The sequence below is a fragment of the Pseudophryne corroboree genome, chromosome 5, assembly GCF_028390025.1.
Source record: "Pseudophryne corroboree isolate aPseCor3 chromosome 5, aPseCor3.hap2, whole genome shotgun sequence".
Taxonomy (NCBI): domain Eukaryota; kingdom Metazoa; phylum Chordata; class Amphibia; order Anura; family Myobatrachidae; genus Pseudophryne; species Pseudophryne corroboree.
The window spans coordinates 552,762,556-552,789,365 of NC_086448.1; the positions used below are offsets into that span (position 1 = coordinate 552,762,556).

The following is a 26,810-nucleotide window of genomic DNA, read 5'->3' on the forward strand; positions in this document are numbered from 1 at the left end:
GCAATTCAGTGTGATGTAATGTGAATAAGGGGCTCTACTGTGAGGAGTAATGTTTATAAGGTAAAGTGATACTACTGTGGGATGTTATATGAATTATGGACACTATCGCAAGATAAAATGTGAATAAAGTTGCAGTACTGTGTGGCGTAATTGGAATTGGGGTTACTATTGTGTGGCCATGCCCCTTCCCAGCAAGAAGATGCCCCTTTTTGGGCTGTGCGTCAAATGTACGAACTGTTCCTATTTAAAATATAGGGGGTACAAGGACTGCTATGGGTGAGGAGTGATGGTGCTGGGAAAGAAATGCAAGGTCAGAGGCAGAACCAGCGGTGGTGCTAGGGGGCACCAGCCAAAATCTTGCCTAGGGCATCATATTGGTTAGGGCCGGCTCTGTGTACCCCCTATAGCGATGCGCAGTCCCGCGCATCGCTATCGCTGCTGCTAGATTGGCCTGCATGCAAGCTAATCTAGCGGGTCGCTCACTTCACCCGCTGGGTGAAGTGAGCGGCCCCCCCGTCTCCCCCCGCACGCTCAGCACAGATCGCGCTGTGCTGAGCGGCGGGAGAGATGTGTGCTGAGCGGTTCGCTCAGCACACATCTCTCCTGCATCGGCTCGTATATATGGGCCTTTAGGGTACTGCTCCACCATTTACCCTTAGAATAGTCTGAATTATTTGAAGAACGGTTTCAGGAAGACTACAGTGGTCCTGTTAGGTGCTTTAAGTAAGCTGCTGGTGGATTGCTGCACTAACTAGCATCTTTCTCACACACACAGGGCAATGTAGAAATCTAAATTCATTGTTTTCCATAAACAATTGCAAGACTAAACTAGCTTGTGGTAAACATTTATCTTGGCATAGAAGAACATGTACAAATTGAAAATGTGGTCATGAAAAGATGCACCTGATCTAAAACATCTTTTATACATTGTGTGGCATTCAAACATTGGTTTACTCCTGTTAAGTGTATATTCATATAGGAGGTTTCTCTACCAGGGAGAGTGAAAATGGGATCCAGTCAGGATCCCGGCAGTCGAAATACCGACGCCGAAGTGCCGGTGCTGGTATTCCGACAAGGAGCTCCATCTTGGTGCCAGAATCCTGAGCGCCGGGATCCCGAATGAATGTGAACTGGGCTGTCAGGAAGGTAAACCGAGGGGGAGGATAGGTTTTGGGGGGGGGTTATGATTAGGCTGCTGGAAAGGGGGGTGTTAAGTTTAGGCACCCCCAGGGTTAGGGTTAGGTTGCGGAGGAGGGAGGGTTATGTTTAGGCTGCGGGAAGGGGGGTGGTTGGGCTAAGGCACTACCGGGAATTCTAAACATCAGGCTGCTGCGGTCAGTCTTCTGAGCGCTGGCATTTCCTACCCAATGCTTGAAAACAACTCAAGGTAGAAAATGAATAATTCTTACATGAAAACAGTTTTAAAATGTTCATAGTTGTTTAACTTTTATCCTGCACTGCTCCAGTTCTGGATCACTTTGATATAATTCCAACCACAGCAGTAGTGTAGCCCCAAAATTCAATAGCATGAAGAGTACCAGAAAAAGAGGAGCTAGCCTCTTACACAAGGTAATTGAAATTCTAGGTGGTATGTTATACTGTAATGTGCTAAAGCATTTTATAATTAATGTAGATGAGCATGTACATAATAGAAGTGCGCTAGCATTGGAGACTGCTTAACTTGAAGGAACATGGATGGATCAGATGTAAGCTTATTTTTGTAACTTTTTTAAACAACTTCACAATTTGTCAGTTGTCTGCAAATGCATTAGTAGGTAATCAAGGTTTCAAATTCTACTCATACCACTACATAGAATGTGATAACTCCAATATAGCAGAGTGGGGCCACCAGTAGTCTGCATTGATAACACCCACTAAAATGTGTTTAGAAATTCTGCTGGTTTAACCTCTTTCTGGTCTGACTGTTGTTGTTGTTTTGTTTTTGTTTTGTTTTTCAATTTCCTTTTATATTTTTGTCTTTTCTTCTTGCCACTCTGCTTCTTATTTGTGAACACACTGGATGTTATCTAGTCTTCTGAGCAAATCCTAGCTATTCAGATTTAAGTAGTCTGACAGCCTCACTTCTAAGCCAGGCTTGTAAACTTCACTGCTCTTTCCTGGGTCTGCTACTTGCACCCATCACAGCGCTGTTACTTCATGGGCAGGAGCAATCCTCTCCAGGGGAGGAAGTATAGTGTGCTGCTGGATAGAAGGACATCTAGCTTGCATCTGCATATTAATTACATGTGTGTGCCTGGTGACCACAAGGCACACACAATATTCTGTTAAGCTACTATTCTTGTGTTTAAAATGGCAGTAGCACTCTGGTGATGGCATTGGGCATGCACCAATCATAGTGCAGGGGTGAAGTTTTTCTAAATTACTTAAAAAAATAGTTCAGGGATTCTGTGTTATAAATGTATCCTTTGCTCTCACACAGATATGTCCCGGCCGAATTGAGGCAGTTGGTAACCATTTTTGTTGTATGATTTGAAGTATGCAGAGACTGGTTGAAATTGTTCAGTGTTGCGATGGCTCCTGATGAAGCCGATTATGTCCAAAAACCTGCGTAAAGGCTTTAAGTGAATATGCATGAGTGAGTGGATGTTCTATGGATGCCATTCTAGCATTGTTTTACCGGCTTGGTTCTTAACAAGTTTACTGGATTATTTCTGGTCATTCCAGTGTGTTATATGCCACTTCAATTCTCATGCTTGGTAATAGCTTGCTGTACTACTCAAACGCCCATAACTCTGGCATCATTTACAGAAAATGCAGTAGTATGTTTCTTGCCATCCGGAATCCTTGTGGCATACAGGTAATAGCAATAAATTAACAGTGTTTTTCTCGCATAGTCAGTGAACTATGCCAATATTGGCTTACATAGTGTTTCAAATCACAGTCCTAACAGAAGTGACATGCAAGCAGTAGTAGGCCTTGTGTCAACTCATTGTTTTAAAATATTTGTATGCTTTCCATTTCTGGGAGAAAATTAACATAAGCGCTCTTCAGCCACGGTTTGGGGTTATGCAATATATTTACTTTGTGTATAAATGACCCACATTGTTGCTTTGAATTTACAAAATTATAAAATGTATTGGAAAATAAATGAAGAATGACATTTGATTAGATTGCACTTTAAAAATAACCATTTTTTTCCAGTAACAGATTGGTGGTGTCACTGTTTTTCCCAGTACTGAACCTGAAATGTGCTTCATCATTTAAAAAAGTGACATTTCACTGGTAACCTTCCTTAACTACCAGAACGTCACAACTTTTCTATGCTTCCTCAGTCATACTGTGAATAAATAAATAAATATTGCAACGTAGGATAGAAATTGCTGCTGTTAACCTGGAAAAATAGTATCATTGCAAATGCTGCCAGCAGCCTGCTACTGGTAGGATATGCTAGTTTTAGATGATGTTACCCAAGCTGTAGAACGGGGTATTAAGTCGTGGTATAACACAAGCTTCAATCTGTCAAACCACTTGCCTGTCCTCATCTGTATAAGGTAAACTGTATGAAGTCTCTCCCACTAAGACATTCTCCTGGGAAGGATGCCACTGGGAAGGATGACTGAGTGTAGCTGTATATGAGCCCCACTTGTCCTCCGCAGCGAGGGGGTAAAGGGTGGCTATACTGTACATAAAACGTCTAGCATTCAAAGCGGCCAACTAGTTGGCTAGTTTGAACGATAGTTGTTTCATGTGTGGGATGAAAGGACAGTTGTCAGAATGTGCTCAACTGGAGGCAGAAATCAAAGATATAGGCTAATTAGAATAAAGGTGAGCAGTCACATAGCTTATAATTACCATTAATTCACATCTCGCAACATTGGGAAGAACGGTAGTTGGGACTTTTGTTCACATGGAAATAAAATTAGCTTGGCTCATGATGGATGAGACTCCACCTCCTGCTGAACACATTTTGAAGGTGTAACTGTGTTATGCTTAAATTCTTGTCATGCGGTAGGCTTGTACAGCGCTCCCGAACCTCTCCTGGCATAGTTTAGTTGAAATGTATCATCCTTTCATAGCAGGGGATGTAGTGATATGACTGGCGGTCACAATACCGGCACCTACATCCCGAACCCTCACTATACCGATGGACGGCATGCCTACCAACGGGGACCATTCCCACTTGTGGGTGTCCACGACACCCATAGAGTGGGAATATAACCTGTGGCGAGCGCAGCAAGCTCGTAATGGTCTTCTTTGCACTTGCGTTCAATCCGCAGGTGACCGCTGGTCACACATACCCAATCCCACAGTAGAGTAGCTGTGATGAACATTACAATCACAATGTTTTGAGCAGTGTTAGAAAAATTTTTCTGTTTTGGGGGGTACCAAATAAATATACCCCAATGTATTTAAAGGGCTACGGAATGAAAATGTGGAGCTGTAAACTAGATAAATCTTGTTTCTTACCAGAGGTTTAGGAAATGGCACTAAGGCCAGAATTCAGTTATCTGCAGTAGATTAGCTGTGAGCTAATTGATCCCCTGGGGCTATTCAGTTAGCCCTGAAGGCAGGAGTTATTGTGGATTTTTTTTTTAACCTTTTCAGCCGAAACCCACGCAAGCGCTGGGAGAATATACAAACTCCACACAGTTAGGGCTGTGGTGGGAATTGAGCTATTACACGATCACATTCCAAACAATAACTGTTTAACAAATTACAGATACAAACCAATGCTGATTTGAATGTATTAATCTGCAAATGCACACTGTTGCTTTGCTATAATTGTGCTAAAATGGAAATGTTAGCATGTCAGGGGAGGGGGCATAGAAAGTTCAGAAACTTATGAAAGTACTATTTTCAGTTATTTCTTGATTTTATATGATACATGTGAACATGGCACTTCCTCTGTTATGCAATGTTTCCACTAAGGCAGAGAGCAAAACAGGTCTGGGAGAAAGTAAACATTGCCTGCTATTATTGAAAAGAGGAAACAAATGTATATCTTCATGATGAATTTTTCAATCTGCGGGACCCCATTTCACCGCAAGTCCTACTCTATCACAAACTTTCACATAGATTTCATAGAAACCTGGCAACTGCTGTCTCATAGAGGAAAATGTGCCTTTCTGGTTTAGAGCTTACCTGCCACACTTATGGCTTTTAAAAGGTAAGACAGTCACCAACACAAATAACACGACTACACAAGTGTGCTTACCTGGTTTACAGCTCACCTGCCAACAGACTACTGGCTTTCAAAGTGAGACAGTCACCAACACACCTACATAGCAGCTGATCCAGGTTAAAGGTAAATGAGCTTAGGGGTGCATGAGAGAGAGATATGGTCACAAATGGGCCAACTAAAAATTAGATCAGCGAGTGAACAGGTATCGGGATTGGGGAAGGAACGTAGGCGAAGAACGCCTCACTCCCAAAAGAAGTCGCCATTTAAGCGCCGAGGAAAAAGAGGGGGGGAAAAGGAGAAACACAAAGTTTTGAATAAACAAAAACTAAATAAATTGGCAGCATCAATTCATAATCTGTCATCAAAAAGCTTATCTAATGCTGAGAAGGCGTTCGACAGACTGAATTGGCTATATATGCGCACTGTTTTGGTTGAATTTGGTTTCTCGGCCCAGATTCTGGCGTCAATCTTAGCATTATATACCCTACCGTCAGCTAGAGTCTTCAGTAACGGATTTCTGTCGGACGCCTTCCCAATCACTAATGGTACCCGCCAGGGCTGCCCTCTCTCACCGTTGATATATGCTCTGGGTATTGAACCCCTGGCAGCTAAAATTAGAGCAGATGCTGCATTCCCAGGCCTGACCCATGGCGGACTCTCCCATAAATTGTGCCTCTTTGCCGACGACGTTCTCCTCTTTGTATCTCATCCCTCCTCCTCTCTCCCGAAATTACATTCCATACTACACGACTTCAGTGAGGCATCATACTACAAACTGAATACAACAAAAACCGAAGCCTTGCCGGTCCAATTACCCGATACACTCACGGCCACTTTACGATCTCAATATCCATACAATTGGAAACTCAACTCACTTACATACCTCGGGATACATATCCCTCCTACTTCCTCGGCTGTGTTCGATTTAAACCTCCCCCCCCCTGATACTCACTCTCCAGATCCTGACATCCTCATGGTTGCTGTATGAGATATCCTGGCTGGGACGCTTATCCGCCTTTAAAATGTCCTTACTACCCAAACTCATGTATTTATTTCGCACTATACCTTACTCTTTTCCCAAACCGTACCTCGATAAATGCAAAATAGTTCTGACGAAATACCTATGGAAATCGCACCCCCCAAAACTGGCACACGCTAGAATGATTCTTCCCCGACATAGAGGAGGCCTCGCATTGCCTGACCTAAGTATGTACCAGGAAGCATGTGTGCTTGCCCAATTGAAATCTTGGAACATATCCAATCCCGCTCCCCTCTGGGCCCACATTGAGGAGGTCGGGTGCATAGGATACCCCTTAGCAGATTTGCTATGGACCCCTAAAGTCTTCCGTCCAAATGGTTTGAATGTTCTTCCCTCTACGGCTTCTTCCTTACGAATATGGGATAATTTGATGAGTAAATTTCCGAGCAATACTACCCCCCACACAACCCTTTCACTTAAAGCAGTGAGTAAGTTAATTCCCAACTTACATATCTCTACGTGGACTGCTTGTAATATTCATACCCTTGGAGACTTGTTGGACGGGTCTGCCCTCCTTACATTTGCCCAATTGCAAGATAAATTCTCCCTCCCAAGTGCTGAACTGTTTCACTACTTCCAGATCAGACACTGGTTTCAAAGCCTACCTACAGTACAAACTCCCCCCAGCTCTTCGGCTCAGTCTATCCGATCCCGCATAGCATTATCTTCATCAACTAAAGATATAACTTATTGGTACAACACACTCATCTCATTAGTCCCATACCAAAAGTCTAACGCTCAGAGGCGCTGGGAGGGAGACTTGGGTATTCCCATAACAGAGGCACAATGGGAGAAATTATACCGTTTAACATTTCGCATGTCTCGCTGTTTAAATCATTCGGAAATGCATGTTAAACTACTGAATAGATTATATCTGACCCCAGACAGACTGCACACCTTTTGGCCCTCCTGCTCACCACTATGCTGGAGAAATTGCGGAGAGATAGGGCATGTATACCATATTTTCTGGTCATGTCCCCTTCTCCAAACTTTCTGGGCAGAAGTATTTACGCTAATAAATAAAGTTCTAGGCCTATCTTTAAGCCCATCCCCAGATCTGGCTCTCCTACATATGTATCCCCTGGAGGTACCATCCTCTCAGAGGTACTTGCTGGGACACATCTGTATCGCAGCAAGGGCAACCCTGGCCCAAGCCTGGAAGCAGGTGGCGATCCCACCTGTTCTAAAGGTGTTCCATAAAGTTAATTTTCATTATTCTATGGAAACCGAATGTATGCCTTACTCCTCCTCGGCTTCCTCTCCCATGGTGAAATGATTCCATTGGCATGAATTCGTCACGGTGGGGGAGGGCTCCACCTACATATCACACCCGGGGCAGTCGTCCCCTATACAATTCAGTCTGAATGAGGAACCTTCTACTTCCTGAGTGCTCTCTCTCCCATACTTTTCCCTCTGGTCCTTCTTACTAGACACTACATTTATGATGTTATCAACCGATGCCCACCGGTTTCTAGAGTGGGAGTAGAGAATCCATATTGAAATACCTATGCACATTTCAAACTGTTAACATGTCTAGGATACCTGTATACCTACTTAGTGTTATGCTATCTGTTTTATATGTCAGTTGCATTTTATTGACGTGTACATCCCTCCCCACCCTGGTTTTTTTTTCTGTACCCCCCTCTTTTGCTTTTTGCATTCAATATAAAATTCAATAAAAACTATTGATGTTAAAAAAAAAAAAAAAAAGCTTATCTAAAAATGAAATGCTGCTGCTAATCAAAGGGTTAAAATTTTCTCCCACAACTGGACCAAATCTATTCGACTTGTTTGTCGAATTAAACAGATTTATCCGCTCCTTATGTAGGAAAAGGTTTTTCGCCAATAAAAGATTAAAGAGACTAGAGGAGGACGCAGAGCCCATTCTTTTAAATTCTCAAGATGAACCATTTGTTCAGATGCTCAGTGAACTACAAGCAGAGGGTGCCACTGGGGATGTAATTACCACACAAAAAATATTTGATATAAACATTGATAGAAGCAAGTTTAAATTAAAATCGGAATTCTTCCCCATTACATCAAAGAGTAATGCAATAGAAAGTTTTTACAAAACCACTTTAGACAGTTTTAGGACTATCTGCACGACAGACTGCAATAGAAATAATAAAAAAACAAATGCTAAGAGTAACCTTAATAAATGGGAGAGAAAAGCTCTTCAAAAACTTAGCAAAGACACCTCGCTGGTCATCAAGTAGGCCGACAAAGGTGGCGGCCTGGTGATTCAAGATCATGATGACTATATTAAGGAGGCGCTTAGGCAATTAGGAGATACCAACTTCTATACCAAATTAGCCTGTGACCCCACGATAGAATTTAAATCAGAACTCAAAGATTTATTGGACAAAGCAGAATCCATTGATATTATTTCAAAAGATGAATACCGGTTTCTGTTTCCACCATTCCCTGTCACTCCCATTTATTACCACCTCCCGAAAATCCATAAGTCTTTAGTTTCTCCACCAGGTCGCCCCATTATATCGGGGATCCAGTCACTCACCTCGAATTTATCTTTTTTTGTAGACAGCTTTCTTCAACCAAGAGTCTCTAGACTAAAATCACATATCCGTGATACCTCTCATTTTCTACAACTAATTCATAATGTTACATGGAAACCTACGTACGCTTTTTTAACACTTGACGTTCAAAGTCTATATACAAACATTCCCCATACAAAGGGGTTAGAAGTAATTAACGATCGACTTAGAGCAGACGGTGATTTAACTGATATACAGATCCAGTTTCTCTTGGATTCCATTTCATTTATCTTGAATCATAACTACTTCCTCTTTTTAAAAACGTATTATTTACAGACTATGGGGACGGCCATGGGGACCAGGTTCGCGCCGAGCTACGCTAACCTCTACATGGGTCAACTAGAGGACCAATTAGTGTGGGGGGGACCGTTCGGCGCGAACCTGGTCCTCTATGGCCGTTTCATTGATGACCTCTTTTTTATATGGGACGGAGATTGCGATCAGGCCACTCAATTTGTTTCTTATCTTAATAAAAACTCATTTAATTTACAGTTCACCTCAAATTTTCATCAATCCTGCATAAGCTATTTAGATATTACACTTGAGATCGTCAATGGGAAAATTCAAACTTCTAACTTTGTTAAAGAAGTTGGTAAGAATGCTTACTTAAACTACACTAGCGCACATTATGCCCCTTGGAAAAGAAACATCCCAAGGGGTCAACTGCAGCGTTTAAGACGAAACTGTTCAGAGCACACCATGTTTGTACAACAGGCATCCGACATGGTGGAATCCTTTAGACTGCGGAATTATCCTGAGGACCTATTAGAGGAAACACTGAGAGATGTAGAGAAGATGAACAGGGAGGATCTGGTGATGAGGGAAACAAGGGTTTTAGAACCTAAAGATAGAGAGTTGAAAGACATTTTATTTATCTCCAAATTTAACAATAAATCGAACGAAATTAGGAAGATCATTCAACAAAACTACCCAATATTAAAGCAAGATCCCATTCTTAGAGATATTCTCCCCATTGACCCAAGAGTGATCTTCAAAAAGAACAAATCATTGAAAGATACCCTAGCTCCGAGTCAGTTGAAAGAGATATGTGTAACGAACATCGCAAGTAATGAAACGTGGTTACCATCTAGACCACATGGTTTTTACAGATGTAATAGACCTAGATGTCTAACATGCAATTATGTGATAAATCGTACTATCAATGTAATATGTGCACTTGATGGAACCAATTTTACATTGAAAGAATTTATGAACTGTGAAACCAGTTGGGTAATATACCTCTTACAATGTCAATGTAAGCTTGGTTATATAGGAAGAACCACCCGTAAAGTTAAATTAAGATTCTTAGAACACAGAAGAAATATTCTTAATAAGAAAATGGACCACAGTGTCTCCAGGCACTTCCTTGAGTGTCACCAGGGTAATCCAGACTCTCTAAAAATAGTATGTCTAGAACACATTAAAGCTACACAGAGAGGAGGGGATAGATTTAACCGGCTACAGAGGCAGGAGACCCACTGGATTTTTAAGATAAATACACTGCACCCCTATGGACTAAATGAGGGTATGGAATTAAATGCAGTAATTTAATAATCTATGATATACAGTGGTATGTATATCAGGGTATGTTACATCCAGGACCTGTTATTTTATGCACTTCTGCATTCGTTCTGTGCTGTTCAACACTTTCTAACGGTTATATATTTCTCTATATGGTATATGATAAATTTCTTCTAATTGAGTTAGCATGATGGCCCTTTATTAGTATTCTAGTAAGAAAAATCAATGCCCTGATAAGGAATGTAAAATGTGCTCATTTCCCTTTTCGATGGCCTTCCTTTGTGTCTGAGACGATTTATGCTAATGAACAGAAACTCTGCACTTTAGAATAAAGCTTGTGTTAATTATGCCAGAATCGCTAACTAAGTTGTATAAAGATCTATTTCCAGATTAGAAGATCATTATAGTGCAACCCATGTTGTTCGTTTTGAATCAGATGTGTGTCTAATTGAAGATACTATTACAATAGCAGTAAAGAACCACATCAACCATAAGCACAGTGTGTACATTGAAGATCCTACATCCAATAGAATGGTTTGTTTACAAACCGCACGTCCAATGAATGCGGCCATCGGGGAACCAATGGTTTGAATGGCCCCGGATCACGTGACTGCGTCACATGATCGCGGACCTTGTCACGTGGTCCGGTGACGCGCCGATCCGATCACGTGGGCGCGGGTTATCCGGCACCCGCGATTACAAGCAGTGTCTGAATTGGTCGATGTCACACTGTTGGCTGTTGGTTAGTGCGGGTCACGTGGCTTATGACATCTATCCCACATGACCGCCGGGTCCACAACCACTAGAGGTTCATTAGAAATAACAGGAAGTGAAGACAGCGGAGTTCATTGTCTCCAATATGTGTCGTTTCTCTAGTTTTTTAGAATAAGTAATTTTATTTATTCAGATGGATCACATGTTTTATTAATATAAATTCCGGTACTCGTTTTTAGTATTAAAGACATACTTTATGATGAGTTTGCCTCCCCAATCAAAATAAGATGTTTGAAAGTTGATTTTAAGGTAATTTGTACATAATTGATGTTGCAGACAGGTGTTGTGGATTAACCAATTTATGTCCTATATAAGGGATGACTGCCTCAGAGAGCATATACCTTTGAGAAAGCTGCCCCTGGAAGTCAGCGAAACGCGTAAGGACCATATTAGTGGACCGTGTGGCACTACTATCTAGGACATTTGGACGGTGGACCTTCTTCAGAACAAGCCTGGGACTCTCTCTGACGACCTTTCCATTGCTAAACGGAGGACCTATTTCCCCTAACCGGTGTGTTGAAATCTCTCCATGCTGAGACATCACCAGGGAATGTGACATTTGGTTCCACCAGGATCGGTAACTATTAATGGAGAGACTTACCATTTATACCCAGGAAACATAGGTCCACCAACCACTGGTTACTTATTAGTGCCCTGCACACGATCACCCAGCTTGCTTCAAGTCAGTCATGTTTTAACTTGTTCACATAAATGGCCTTATATGTGTAACAAAGCATTTTTAACCGACCAAATAGAAATTAAATAAATATTGATTGATCCGTTACACCTGTCTGCATACATCTGTTTTACTTTTAATTTTTAATAATATTTTGTTGTGTATCACTAAGCGCTGTCTTTGGTACCTAGAGTACAATTGCAATTAAAAATTAACCCTGTTATACAAATAAACACGAGGAACCACTGCACTCACCATTCCCAGGGGTTGGGGTGCGGTGGGCTGACCACTAAACCCAAATAGACCAAACAGAAAACCCAGCACTCTCCTAAGCAGCTTCATTCACCTTAATGCTTTTATATATATATATATATATATATATATATATATATATATATGTATTTATTGTGTTATTTGTGTAGCATGCTGTGAGTGCATTGCTGTGTTATAATCTCATATATATTTGTCCAGATCTGTGACTGTGGGCGTGGCTAGGAGCTCTGAGTCACAGACCTTGATAGGAGAGACCAGGCCTGCAAGTGTGGCGGTACAGCGTACTGTTAAGAATCTAGCTCGCCCGTACCTGCGGGCCGCCACTCACACACATCATAGCCGCCATTAGCGGCTATTACGGTAAAAGCCACCGATGTGCTCCTTCTTCCCTTCCCAGCCCGCTGCTGTGTCAGGGAAGGAGATGAGAGCGGAGTGCGGTCCCGTCCCTCAGTGCTGCTCAGTCAGACTTTGGTTTATGGCCGCGGCGTGTATCTTTTCAACTGAGCACCGGTGCGTTAGCCAATCAGAGCTCGCAGACTGGCAGCCAATCAGGAGCCACGGCTGCCGGTCCGCGAGCTATGATTGGCTAACGAACCGGTGCTCAGTTGAGAAGATACACGCCGCGGCCGGAGACCACCGGAGTCTGACTGAGTAGTACTGAGGGATGGGCCCGCGCTCCGCTCTCTTCTCTGTCCCCCGACTCTGACACAGCAGCAGTGGGTGAGGTGGGTGGGGCATATGTATAACTAGCATTGTGGGGCATATCTGGCACTGGGGGCATATGTACATATGGCACTGGGGGCATATATATATCTGGCATTATATCTGGCATTGTGGGCCATATGTATAACTGGCACTGTGGGGCATATTTGGCACTGTGGGGCATATGTATATCTGGCACTGTGGGGCATATATATTTCTGGCATTGTGGGGTATATCTGGCACTGTAGGGCTTATGTTTATCTGGCATTGTGGGGCATATGTATACCTGGCATTATGGGGCATATCTGGCACTGTGGGGCATATGTGTATCTGGCATAATAGACTGCGGAGGGTGCGCGTCACCGTGACATCACGGCAGTGCTGTGGGGAGACTACAACTCCAGGCATGCCTTGCGCGGCCAGGAAGGAACATGCTGGTTGCTGTTTCTGGTGCTGGTGCACAGTGAGAGTGTGCAGTGTGCGGGGACAGTGAAGCTGGTGAGAGGCTAATACCATATACTGTGCTGTTATGAGGGATAAGTCCCCAGCGCGCACACTGTGTATGTGATGTTATATAGGGGAAGGGGCTGTATAGTGATATACAGTCAGGTCCATAAATATTGGGACTATCGACACAATTTTCATATTTTGGGCTCTATAAACCACCACAATGGATTTGAAATGAAACAAACAAGGTGTGCTTTAACTGCAGACTTTCCACTTTAATTTGAGGGTATGTACATCCAAATCAGGTGAACGGTGTAGGAATTACAACGGTTTCTATATGTGCCTCCCACTTTTTAAGTAATGGGACAATCGACTCAAAAGCTGTTTCATGGACAGGAGTGGGCTTTTCCCTCGTTATTTCATCATCAATTAAGAAGGTAAAAGGTCTGGAGTAGATTCCAGGTGTGACATTTGCATTTGGAATCTGTTGCTGTCGACTCTCAATATGAGATCCAAAGAGCTGCCACTATTGTCATGACTGTGGTTTTTGTGAACCCAGTGTTAGTGAAGTCTGTGCGGGTGACTGGAGGACTATGTGAATATTAGGCTGGTCTGTAGGAATCAGTGAGAAGAAGGAGCAATCCCTGACCGGGGATCGAACCCGGGCCTCGGCAGGGGAAGCCGTATCCTGACCACTGGATCACCAGGGACTTGGAGTTGATAGCAGGATGATGAATGTATAGGTGAGATTGAACTGGATATAGTATCACAGGAGTAGGTGCTTATGTACTCAAGGTTACTGGCGAGATAGTAAGACGGGCTGGTTACTGGTGAGACTGGGTTGCAACTGTAATCCGGGCTGGTACCGGATATAACTGGAAACGCAATTGAAAGTAAAACGATGGCTGTGGCTGTGACTTTAGGACAAGGCTGAAGAACACTGCGGCTGTGGCTCTAAGATGAGACTGTAGAGTACTGCAACTATGACTTTAAGATGAAACTGTAGAAATACTGGATATCAATGGTAACACAACTATAATCCAGACTGGGTAGCAAAGGAGCAGAGTTACACAGGAACCGACGTACAAGTGTTACCTTTAGGGAGCTCAGCTTCTAAGCTCACACAAAACTGTGTGTGACACGAGTTACTGGCAGAGTTTCCAACTCAAGTCTCCTGACTTATATTTCCTGGTCCTTGGTGATTGGTGAGCAGTGTCAGGTGATTCAGATAGTCTCAGGCTGGCACAGGATTAGACAGCTCTGGGTCAGGTGAACAGTCACTGTCATGTGAGTACTCTAGATTAGGCTGTGATGTGGAGTGAGGCCTAGCAGGCCGAAAGAACACTGATGCCTGAACTTCTGCAAACAAACAGAGGATGCTGGCTTTTAGGCCTAAACTTCAGATTGCTGAATTCAGACTCACACAGAAGATCACCGCAGGTGGAGCTCGTTAACTCTTACCTTCCAGGCAGAGAACTCATGGTATTGACAATCTGTTTATCCCAGTGAGCAGAAAGATGCAGGATCCAGGACAGAGATGGCCGAGGTAAGTCACCAAATATGAGAACTACAGTGAGGATCATGACAACTATCAGTGACGCAAGCCATCATTAGGCTGACCAAATCAAAACAAAACCCATCAGAGAGATAGCAGAAACATTAGGTGTGGCCAAATCAACTGTTTGGAACATTCTTTAAAAAAAAGAACGCTCCGGAGAGCTCAGCAACACCAGTTACCCGGAAGACCACGGAAAACAACTGTGGTGGATGACAGAAGAATTATTTCCCTGGTGAAGAAAAACCCCTTCACAACAGTTGCCCAGAACAAGAACACTCTCCAGGAGGTAGGTGTATTTGTGTCAAAGTCAACATTCAAGAGAAGACTTCACAAGAGTGAATATAGAGGGTTCACCACAAGATGTAAACCATTGGTGAGCCACAAAAACATGAAGACCAGATTAGAGTTTGCCAAACATCTAAAAAAGCCTTTACATTTCTGGAACAACAGCCTATGGACAAATGAGACAAATATCAACTTGTACCAGAGTGATGGGAAGAGAAGAGTATGGAGAAGGAAAGGAACTGCTCATGATCCAAAACATACCACCTCATCAGTGAAGCATGGTGGTGGTAGTCTCATGGTGTGGGCATGTATGTCTGCCAATGGAACTGGTTCCCTTGTATTTATTGATAATGTGACTGCTGACATAAGCAGCAGGATGTATTCTGAAGTGTTTCGGGCAATATTATCTGCTCATATTCAGTCAAATGCTTCAGAACTTATTGGACGGCGCTTCACAGTGCAGATGGACAATGACCCGAAGCATGCTGCAAAAGCAACCAGAGAGTTTTTTTAAGGCAAATAAGTGGAATGTTATGCAATGGCCATGTCAGTCACCTGACCTGAACCCGATTGAGCATGCATTTCACTTGATGAAGACAAAACTGAAGGGAAAAGGCCCCAAGAACAAGCAGGAACTGAAGACATTTGCAGTAGAGGCCTGGCAGAGCATCACCAGGGCTGAAACCCAGCGTCTGGTGATGTCTATACGTTCCAGACTTCAGGCTGTAATTGACTGCAAATGATTTGCAACAAAGTATTAAAAAGTGAAAGTTTGATTTAGGATTGTTTCGTTTGTCCCATTACTTTTGGTCCCTTAAAAAATGTGAGGCACATATAGAAACCATTGTAATTCCTACACCGTTCACCTGATTTGGATGTAAATACCCACAAATTAAAGCGGAAAGTCTGCAGTTAAAGCACATCTTGTTGGTTTCATTTCAAATCTATTGTGTTGGTTTATAGAGCCCAAAATATGAGAATTGTCTCTGTCCTAATATTTATGGACCTGACTGTATATACGAGCAATAATCTCCCAACACATACACTGTGTATGTGGTATTTACCAAACATTGTCTTTATACCTGCATTATGTACACATAACATATTATTAACACACTAGGTCATTCATCGTGCCCTGCGTCCACTCTTCACGCTGTCGCAAGGGCCTACGCCCCATTGACCATTGCACGCCCGTTGCCTGTTAAATATTTAACCACTAACAACATTATGCTTGAAGGTAATACTCCATATAATACAAATATTGCCCGACCAAAGGACGTGCAGGGGTTAAGGGGGAGTAGCACCTTGCGACGGTGTGAAGAGCGCCCACAGGGCGCGATGAATCACCTAGTTTAACAGTAATCATACTCTGCCAGGAGAACTTGATTCTCTGTTGGTGGAAACTCCTCATTTGTGTGCATGCCAATTCAGTCTGTCCCTTAAGCTATGGGCTGTCACACACTACTGATAAGACCAGCAGTGGCATCTCATTGTTCATCCAGTAAAAAGCACTTTGACTATCTTCAACCATATTTTTCTATAGTATTGAGAGGCTGCAAAAAATTAAAATAGCAGAAAACTGAGATAAACAATAAATTAGTTGTGGTGAGATCCAGAGCCACAAATGTATTAAATAAACATCCCATCTAACAAAGCAAAAAGAAAGTCAATGATTATATCTGTAAACCCTCACACGTACAGCAGAACTAAGAGAACAGTTAGACATCAAAAAGGATTTGTTTCATTCATTAATAATTCCAATTTTACCATGATGATATATGTATGGTAAATCTAAAGGAGGCCTTTATCTGGGGAGGCAAGGTGTAAATCTCACATTCACACCTTGCCTCCCCAGATAAGCCATGTAGGGAACTCTACTCTCCTTTATAGACCTTTCTAGCAAGCCCATGTGAAAAAGATAGCATTAAAGACAGAATGGGTATATCAATATTCAACAGATGTGGCTCCTGCCTTTGCCAGCTTGGGGGGTGGGGTGTCTGTTATTGTGCTTATGTGCAGGATCAGACTGGTAGTTCCAGGTGGAGAAAAATAGAATTACAAGACATGATCTGTGAAATATGGGACTCCTGGACCCTGTGATTCGCCTGGCAGAAAGCAGTCAGTAGTTTATACTGGCAGAGGAACGATGTGGGTATAAATAAAACATGGTTTTGGACTAATGGATTTTTGGTATGTTTGATTATTCATGTACTCTTTAATTGGGCGCTGCGGAACCCTTGTGGCGCCATATAAATAAAGGATAATAATAATCTTCAGGGATCAAGAAGATGAAGCGACTCTATCATTGTTCTTGGCTGTTCTGCCCTACCATCTACCTTTCTGTGCAGATAAGTTTAATGGTGGAATTCAATTGACATTGCTGCCTGAGCTCCCTTCTAAAGTGATAGGAGATTGCAGGGGCGATATTCAATTGATGCTGTTTATTGCACCAATCGCATTCATTAGTCTTGTGTTTAGTCACGTAAATTAGTTGAACCTGACTAAACTAATGGGCGCAATTGCGAAAAGTGCATTTTTGCACATTTCAGTTTGCCAGCACGGGGGGCTGCGAGCTGAAATGTGTCTCCCTGCAGCTCAGTGTGTCCGAACTGAGCAATTCAATTGTTCTGTTGGGTACCATCTAGTGGCAGTCGTGGGGAGAAACAATTAAATTCCCCCATAATATTGAGGATAAAGGGGAATTTCAATTTTTTTTTTTTTGCGCCACAGCCAGCAGATATAGCTATTCAATTATAGCTTCACTTGGATAAGTTGCTAGCATCGGCATTTCAGCTCGCGACCCCTGGGGGTGGTGAGCTGAAATTCATGAAAAACACTTTTCGCGATTTCGCCCATTAGGGTTTAGCTGCTTTATGCTTCTAAACCGGAACATTTTTCCTGCAATCTTCCGTCATTTTAGATGGGAGATCATGTGGCGATAACAGTTGAATTGTTGAAACCCCCCAACCCCAATCATTATAGATTCTTCTGCCCAATCCTAGAGCTATATATATATACCACTCACACCACAGTATCCAGGACTTTGAGTAATACTGTAGGCTCACTATATATCACAATCACCATGCTTTTTGATTTGAGGTGAGAGGGGTCAGTTTGTAATCGCAAATTCAAGAGTCCAATAAAACAAGGGTTACCCTGTTACCAGTGTGACTCCTGTAGCATTCCTGTATCTGGGTGAAGCACTTAAGGAGCTAACAATAAGGAGCCAACTTGAGCTAATACATACGTTAACCAATACCAATCAATTTATCATCAAGGAAAATATTGTTTATGGACCAGACCCCATTGTCCCAACAAGCAGGGGAGAAAATAAGAATGGAAGGAGTGTGTGTGTATGAAGTGTGAGTCTGTCATTCATTTTATACTTTCCTTATGGCCTCTTAACAGCCTTCTGTATGTCCCTGCTATGTCATCTGTCACTTTTTGGCGTTTCAGAATGATTTCCCCACTTTTTCATGCACTTCTCCCAGATTGCAATATGTAGAAAAGTTGTACAACTTCGCCGCAAACTGCCATTTTTAATTGGATTGAATGTATATTACGCGAGTGTTTTGAATCAAACTCGTACCTAATTGGATTGTGATCCCCATGTGTGGTGTAAAGCATTGTTGACATTGTAAGGCAGTGTTTCCCAACCGCGGTCCTCAAGGCACACTAACAGTCCTGGTTTTAGTGATATCCAGGCTTGAACACAGGTGACTTAATTAGTACCTCAGTTATTTTGATTAAACCGTCTGTGCTGAAGCCTGGATATCACTAAAACCTGCACTGTTGGTGTGCCTTGAGGACCGCGCTTGGGAATGCCTGTTGTAAGGATTCATCTCAAACAATCTTCCTCAAGCAAAATTTGTCCTCTAAAGATTACTGCACAAGCCACAATTCAGACTGTCATAATTTCAGTTTTCAATCAGATTGCCAAGACCCATCTCCATGAGCCTAAAATAACCAGCAATTCCTACTGGGAAAAGGGTTGGCAGCCATATGACACGGAGGGTGCAGGGGGTGGGTCAGGTTAGCTCTAGGTGATCTATCACATGTCAGGTTCCATTACTAGTGGCTATATATTTCTGCACCTGATTATTAGTTATTACATTATAATACAGAAATTATAAACCTAATTTTCAAATTAACCCATTCACTACATGTCTATCAATGTATTGTTCATATTTCAGTGTGATTTATTCATAATGAGTCTGACACCAGCTAATTGTCCGATTGTTCTTTATCAGAAGCAGACAAACACGATTGGTGACTTTACCTGTTTGCAACATCGTAGTGATGAGTTCTTAACCTTAGATTCCTACACTACGTCAGCTCCTTCTCACATCACTTTAAAAAAATTTTTTTTTTTTTTTCAAAATCCTATTATTAACTACTTTTACTCCCATGCAAAGTATAGTGTATATATTTCAAGTGTTTTAAAAATAAAATGTTAGTGCTACAGGGTAAAATATATATTTCATTGTTTGGATCATATGACTTTTTTTTAAACTTTATGTAATTCTTAGCCTCTATAAAAGTGACAGCTTCATATGGTCCCACTTCTATGATCTACTTTATCTACAGTAGAGTATTCCATACCCTGTGTATGACAGATTACTACTACTTATTGGAAATTTATTGTTCTGGGCTATCATTTGTGAATTGTAGATAGCAATGCTAAGCCTTGACTTTGTGAGTATTTGCAGGACACTAAGCAATATCTTCTAGGACTATGGGGTACATTTACTAAGCAGTGATAAGAGCAGAGAAGTGAGCCAGTGGAGAAGTGCCCAAGGCAACCAATCAGCACTGAAGTAACATCTATAATTTGCATACTATAAAATGATACAGAGCTGCTGATTGTTTGATGGGGAAATTTCTCCACTGGCTCACTTCTCCGTTCTTATCACTGCTTAGTAAATGTACCCCTATATCTCAACTGCATGTATGACTACTAGGTAGTGGATAAGTGGAATAGTCTCCCATCAGAGGTGGTAGAGGCTAAGACTGTAGAGCAATTTAAACATGCTTGGGATAGGCATATGAATATCCTTACAAAGAATTAAGGTTCAAAAAGGGTTGAGATTACCTAAAGGATAAAAAGTAAAAGGGGCAGACTAGATGGGCCAAGTGGTTCTTATCTGCCGTCAAATTCTATGTTTCTATGACTTCACAAAAAGCTCATTAAATCCTCACCATGTGAAGAAAAATAATGATAAAAATGTCTGCATTAAGAACTTGTGCCATTATTTTACTGGTATGGGTGTAATGTAAACAGCTTGTTAGTTTTAGGTAAACTTTTACCTCTTTCAAATGTGTATTTTTTTATATTTTATTTTATTGGTGTTCTCTAGTTATACCCAGTTGTGATGGAAGCAGAGATCCCAGACATGAACTGTAATAATCTGAAAAAAGTATTTCAAGTTCACTTAATCTGGCCACAGTCCAAGGGTTTTGTTTTGTTTCTTTTAATAACATTGGACATAATGGTTCATTTTATTCAGTACTTTAATGCATAATAAATTTTAACAGTGGCCTAGAGTGAACTCAAGTGATATGATTGTGAAGAACAGAACCTTTTGGCACTGTGTGAATGTTACATGTTTGGCAGCCACTAGGTGGCGATGTTGTGCTAGAGGTAGCGAGAGATCAGACTTCTTTTCTTCAGTTACACTATTGTTACTTACTTTATACCTTTTACGTTCCTGAAGTTTTAAAAACTTCATGACTTTCCTATTTATTTTTTCACAATTATGTTCTTTAATAAAAAAAATCATTTTGTTTTTAAATCCTGATACTTTTAATTCAAAATAATTATTAAAATATATATATTTGAGATAGTAAAATATTTGGTCTTGTCTTTGTCAAGTGCAGTTGCTGAGTGGCACGCTCTTTAACACAGTTTGTTCTTAACAGTAGTTCTTCAGGCCATTGGTGCCCCCCTTTGCTGAAATTGCTGACTGTATAGGTGTGACTCCATTGTTTACGTTGGCTTAAGAGTTTATAAAAACAAAATTCCATCCCAACAGTACTATTGTCTGAATGTAAAAAAAATGACAACATGTGTAAACCACTGAGAATAAGATGCATATTTTGGGCAAGTAAGACTCTCAGTGCGGCCGAATCACACAGGAACTGGCAAACCCAACGGGGGGGGGGGGGGGGGCTGTTTGGCGCAACCGCGACAATAGTGTGTGAGGACACATCTGTAAAATGTTAATGTAGATATCTGTGGAGGAGGGCTGCAGGGGTGTATCTAGGGGTCCGAGCGCCCCTGGCAAAGTAGGGAGCTGGCGCCCTCCCTACACACATTTGGAATAAGGTGTGAGTATTGGAAAATGGGCATGGTCTTGTGGGGAAGGACGTGGACACAATAGTACTTACAATTCAAATTATGCCACACAGTAGTGTCCCTCATTCACATTACACCGCACAGTAGTGTCTCGTATTCACGTTACACCATCCCTCCCCCCTAACCCACCTTTCCCACAGCCTGACCTTAACCCGCCCCTCCCAAAAGCCTCTTCAGTGGTGCCTAACCCTAACCCACCCTTCCTAATCTCCCTCCCTGCAGCCTATCCCTAGCCCTCCTGCCCTCGCAGCCTAACCTTAACCCTCCCACGTAGCTTGCCAGTGGAGACTTTGGCACCAACTCGATCCCGATTTTGGCATTCTGCATCGCTATCTATGTTGGGATGCCAGCATCAGCATTCTGAGCAGTTTCGGGATGCTGGCGTCAGCTTTCCGACCGCCGGGATGCCAAACACCGGCATCTTGACTGCATCCTGAATGAAATGCTAATGAGATGCTGTGAGATGAGCCTCAAATTGACCCAGCCATTAACCAAACACTATTAGTTGGGTGCAAGGAGTGCTTCCTGTTAGAAAAAAACATCAGGGTACCATCACTTCCAAGATAAAATTATCAATTATACAATTAACTAATATACATTTCCTTGAACATGGCCTTGAAATAGATAAGATATGTATTTTCTTTATTACACTCAACAAGTTAAAGTTTTCATTTACTTTCTACTTAATTACATCTAACATACATGAAAATCGTGTAGTTTTCCAGGTACTACAGTCCCTTCTCCCAAACACTGACACTTTTTTATTATCTTAACAATATCTAACAATTGCTGTGTACCTGGTGAGAGTCTGTTACTGTAGTAGTAACAGACTCTCACCAGGTACAGTCTGACAGTACTGCTTTTCTATCCTTTGGCCACGGGTGGCACAGCCAGGCGGCGCCCCCTCCTTGCCTGGCGCCCCTGGCGAGTGCCATCCTGGCCAATAGGAAGATACACCCCTGGAGGGCTGATTTGAGTGTTCTCACCATTGTCTTTGTGCTGGTGACTGAGAATTGAACCTTAAGTGTACCCAGCAGATTAGTAAATGTTTCAAACAGCCGATTCATTATAAATTAGGTATAGATATATTAGTTGACGGATTTGCTTTTATCTATTGCAATCCTCGTAGGACACTGAAAATGTTTAGGCATTAATGACATGACTCCGGAAGCTTAGCGGTAGGTATTATGTTAGAACCACTGCTCCTGTATAGTACTTTTCAGTGGCTTACTTAACACTCTTATGTGAATCCTTACATTCTCATAGGCAATGAATTTCACTGCTTGATTTTAGCTTCTCTCAAAATAAATCCCATCTGTGTATGTATGCTAAACTGTCATCACGTTTTATGTTTCAGAAAAGCGCAAGAGGAGAATAAAAAAGTGGTTTTGGCTGGATGTGTCCCTCAAGCACAACCACGTCAGGAGTATCTGAAAGGCCTCAGTATAATAGGGGTAAGTTTATGCATTGTAAGGGGTGCAGAATGTTGGTCTTTATAGGATCTATGACTTTGGAATCTGGCTAATACAAGTATTACATTTGTAGATAAAACTGTGAAGACCTATTTCTGTTCTTATAATTGTCTAGGGTTAGGTATGGCTTAAGTCATAAATACTGAACATTGCTGTAATGGATTGTGACAGGATTTCTTAAACAAATGTTTAGTTTGCTAGAAGATGTTCCAAGCAGATCATAATAATGTACTGGTGATTTTATCATGAACCTTGCCTTCCCCTTTTTATTTGTCATTTTATTTTATTTTGCGGAGTGGTTGAAAACCTAGTTCCAAGACATACTAATATACTAATTGGACCCTATCTATCTATCTATCTATCTATCTATCTATCTATCTATCTATCTATCTATCTATCTATCTATCTATCTATCTTCTTTTTCTCACATAAATCTCACTATTACAGATGTGTCCTTATATATCTAGCCCCAATACACCATGCAGTGTGAGATGCCTTTGCGTGAGTGAGCTACCAGGTCCCCTGCAACTCTGCTAGTGTCAGGCCTCTCTTTTTCTTTCTTTTTTCTGAAAATGTCGCAACACAGGACGTTGGAAACTCTGCTGATTAGTTTGATATGCGACACTTGTATACGGAGCGCAACCGAACTTGTATTGGAAAGAAGCTGCGTCTGCAATTTTGTAGCACTTTGTTTACAGATTCACTCAATAACACACAGATATACAAGTGTTGCATTTTAATTTTTATCAAAGAAGACGCCCAACACTAGTAGAGTCTAACGGGACCTTGCACACTGAGAAGGGTCTGTTTGGCGTGACTGCAGCAATGATGTATAAGGATATATCTGTACTTAACCTTTTCTTCTAATACACATGTTGATGACATTGAAACTTTAACTGGAACCAAGTATTAAACACACCCTATCACTTTACTTAGTGTCCTTTTTGTTTCCCCAGATATCCATTCTTATACAGTGAAACTAGTTAAACCAAGTAGTACTTACCGTATTTGCCGGCGTATAAGACGACTTTTTCCCCCTGAAAAACATGCCTCCAAGCGGGGGGTCGTCTTATATGCCGGGTGTCGTCTTATACGCCGGGCGGGAAGTCGCCCGGCGTGGGAAGTCGCGAAACAGGGGCGTGGCCTAGCATAAGGGGGCGTGGCCTCGCGGGCGGACCCCCGTTTTCAGCAATGGTGGTTGAGAAGATGATGTTGGCTGCCCCCCCCCCCCCACTTCCCCCGTGAAGTGCCTCTATCTGTACGGTGAGTGTACGGGTGAAGCTGTGTGAAGTCCGGCTCCTACACAGGGACAGGAGCCAGGTGCTGCACGTATTGTTACAGTGCAGCACCCGGCTCATGTCACTGAGCAGGAGCCGACATTCAGCAGTGACAGGCGGACATCGGCAGCACTTACAGTATAAGAGATTTGGTATGCATAAGAAGGGGGGGGGGGGGACAGCGGCTTAGGCAGGGGGGACAGCGGCAGCACTGCAGGGAAGCTGCAGGTGAGGGGGGCTTAATACTGGTACTACAGGGCAGACCAGACAGCTGCTAGTGACAGGGAGACGGCAGGGACCAATCCAATCAGGCTTTGTATACAGCCAACAGCCAACCACAGTACTGCACCATTGTACAGTACATTTACGGTACTATTGGCTGGTATAATACAGGTTTGGGAGGGGTCTTAGCAACCCTCACACTATTATGAATATTCCTTTGGGAGCTCAGCAAGGTCCCCATAAACATGTTACCTATCCCGTGGTTTTGTTGATCCAGTGTTTATACTCTTGATGTGCCTGTAATACTCCTATGTTTGTGAGTATAATTTTTATCTCTGTTTTACGGATCTATTAAAAGGTTATACACGAGGAGGTGGCGCCCGCTGTTTTTCTTCTAGTCTTCTACAGTGTGTTGCCAGAGTTCCTCTGGGTTGTGGGCTGCCTGCCTGTGTTTCTGAGAAATCAAATCAAATCTGATGTTCTTTTACGTTTTATTTGGTGTGTGGAAGGTGTGCGGAAGAGGGGGTAGTCTTATATGGCGAGTATATAACAAACTCTATATTTTGAGTGGAAATGTTGGGGGGTCGTCTTATACGCCCAGTCGTCTTATACGCCGGCAAATACGGTATGTATATTCACTACTTGATGAGAGTTCAATGAACATGTGGTGTCACAGATGTATGTATATACTGTAGATGCAATGTTGGACTGTGTCACTGGGGAATGCAATAGTATGGGTCCATTGAAGGAGGTCAAAACTCTCCTGAATGGGTGTGGCCAGGCATCAGATGCACAGAAGGAAAGAAGAACAATTGCCCCAATCAGGTCATTTGAGCGATTCTCCTTATCTAGTACATTGCAAAGTTAGCTGCTGTAATTTAAACATGGCTGTGCCACTCTTTCAATCCCTATGTGTTCACTTCAAGCACATAGTCAGTGCACTTTTTGCAGATGATGTTCTTTACTTTGTAACTGACCCAGCGTCCTCAATTCCCTCTATGATTGACGACATTACCCAATTTAGTATCTTTTCTGCTTATAAGGAGAAACTCGACAAGTCCGAGGTGTTGCCCATTTGTAGTGTTTCTTGTACTTCCCTCTTATCTTCCACTTTCTCTACTTTAAGACGAGCCACATCCCAGCCTAAATATCTTGATGTTAATATAACCTCCAGATCTTGTTACATTTTATGTGGCTAATTTCTTTATCATCCACTAGGGGTCACTGGAGTACTCTTGGGATATGGACGGGCTTCCGTAGGAACAGCACTGAATATTTAAATTTAGAACACTCCACCCCTCCATATCCCCGAGTACCTCAGTGTTTTTTCTCTATCGTCCTAGTGGATGCTGGGGTTCCTGAAAGGACCATGGGGAATAGCGGCTCCGCAGGAGACAGGGCACAAAAAGTAAAGCTTTAGGATCAGGTGGTGTGCACTGGCTCCTCCCCCTATGACCCTCCTCCAAGCCTCAGTTAGATTTTTGTGCCCGGCCGAGAAGGGTGCAATCTAGGTGGCTCTCCTAAAGAGCTGCTTAGAAAAGTTTAGCTTAGGTTTTTTATTTTACAGTGAGTCCTGCTGGCAACAGGATCACTGCAACGAGGGACTTAGGGGAGAAGAAGTGAACTCACCTGCGTGCAGGATGGATTGGCTTCTTGGCTACTGGACATTAGCTCCAGAGGGACGATCACAGGTACAGCCTGGATGGTCACCGGAGCCTCGCCGCCGGCCCCCTTGCAGATGCTGAAACGAGAAGAGGTCCAGAATCGGCGGCAGAAGACTCCTCAGTCTTCTTAAGGTAGCGCACAGCACTGCAGCTGTGCGCCATTTTCCTCTCAGCACACTTCACACGGCAGTCACTGAGGGTGCAGGGCGCTGGGAGGGGGGCGCCCTGGGAGGCAAATGAAAACCTTTTTTGGCTAAAAATACCTCACATATAGCCTCCGGGGGCTATATGGAGATATTTAACCCCTGCCAGAATCCGTTAAGAGCGGGAGACGAGGCCGCCGAAAAAGGGGCGGGGCCTATCTCCTCAGCACACAGCGCCATTTTCCCTCACAGAAAGGCTGGAGGGAAGGCTCCCAGGCTCTCCCCTGCACTGCACTACAGAAACAGGGTTAAAACAGAGAGGGGGGGCACTGATTTGGCGTTAGAAATATATAAAAAAGATGCTATAAGGGAAAACACTTATATAAGGTTGTCCCTATATAATTATAGCGTTTTTGGTGTGTGCTGGCAAACTCTCCCTCTGTCTCTCCAAAGGGCTAGTAGGTCCTGTCCTCTATCAGAGCATTCCCTGTGTGTGTGCTGTGTCGGTACGTGTGTGTCGACATGTATGAGGACGATGTTGGTGAGGAGGCGGAGCAATTGCCTGTAATGGTGATGTCACTCTCTAGGGAGTCGACACCGGAATGGATGGCTTATTTAGGGAATTACGTGATAATGTCAACACGCGCCAAGGTCGGTTGACGACATGAGACGGCCGACAAACAATTAGTACCGGTCCAGACGTC

General features: G+C 42.7%; 1 protein-coding gene across 2 annotated transcripts in view; it reads left to right on the forward strand.

Annotated features, from left to right (window-relative positions):
* The window catches only part of CDKAL1 (CDK5 regulatory subunit associated protein 1 like 1), a 1,663,077-nt gene that overhangs the window by 411,730 nt on the left and 1,224,537 nt on the right, over positions 1–26,810 (forward strand). For both annotated transcript variants that reach the window (XM_063923244.1, XM_063923245.1), the window contains exon 6: positions 22,686–22,782. In XM_063923244.1, the coding sequence (XP_063779314.1) occupies positions 22,686–22,782 (97 nt within the window). The remainder of the gene's footprint in view (positions 1–22,685; positions 22,783–26,810) is intronic.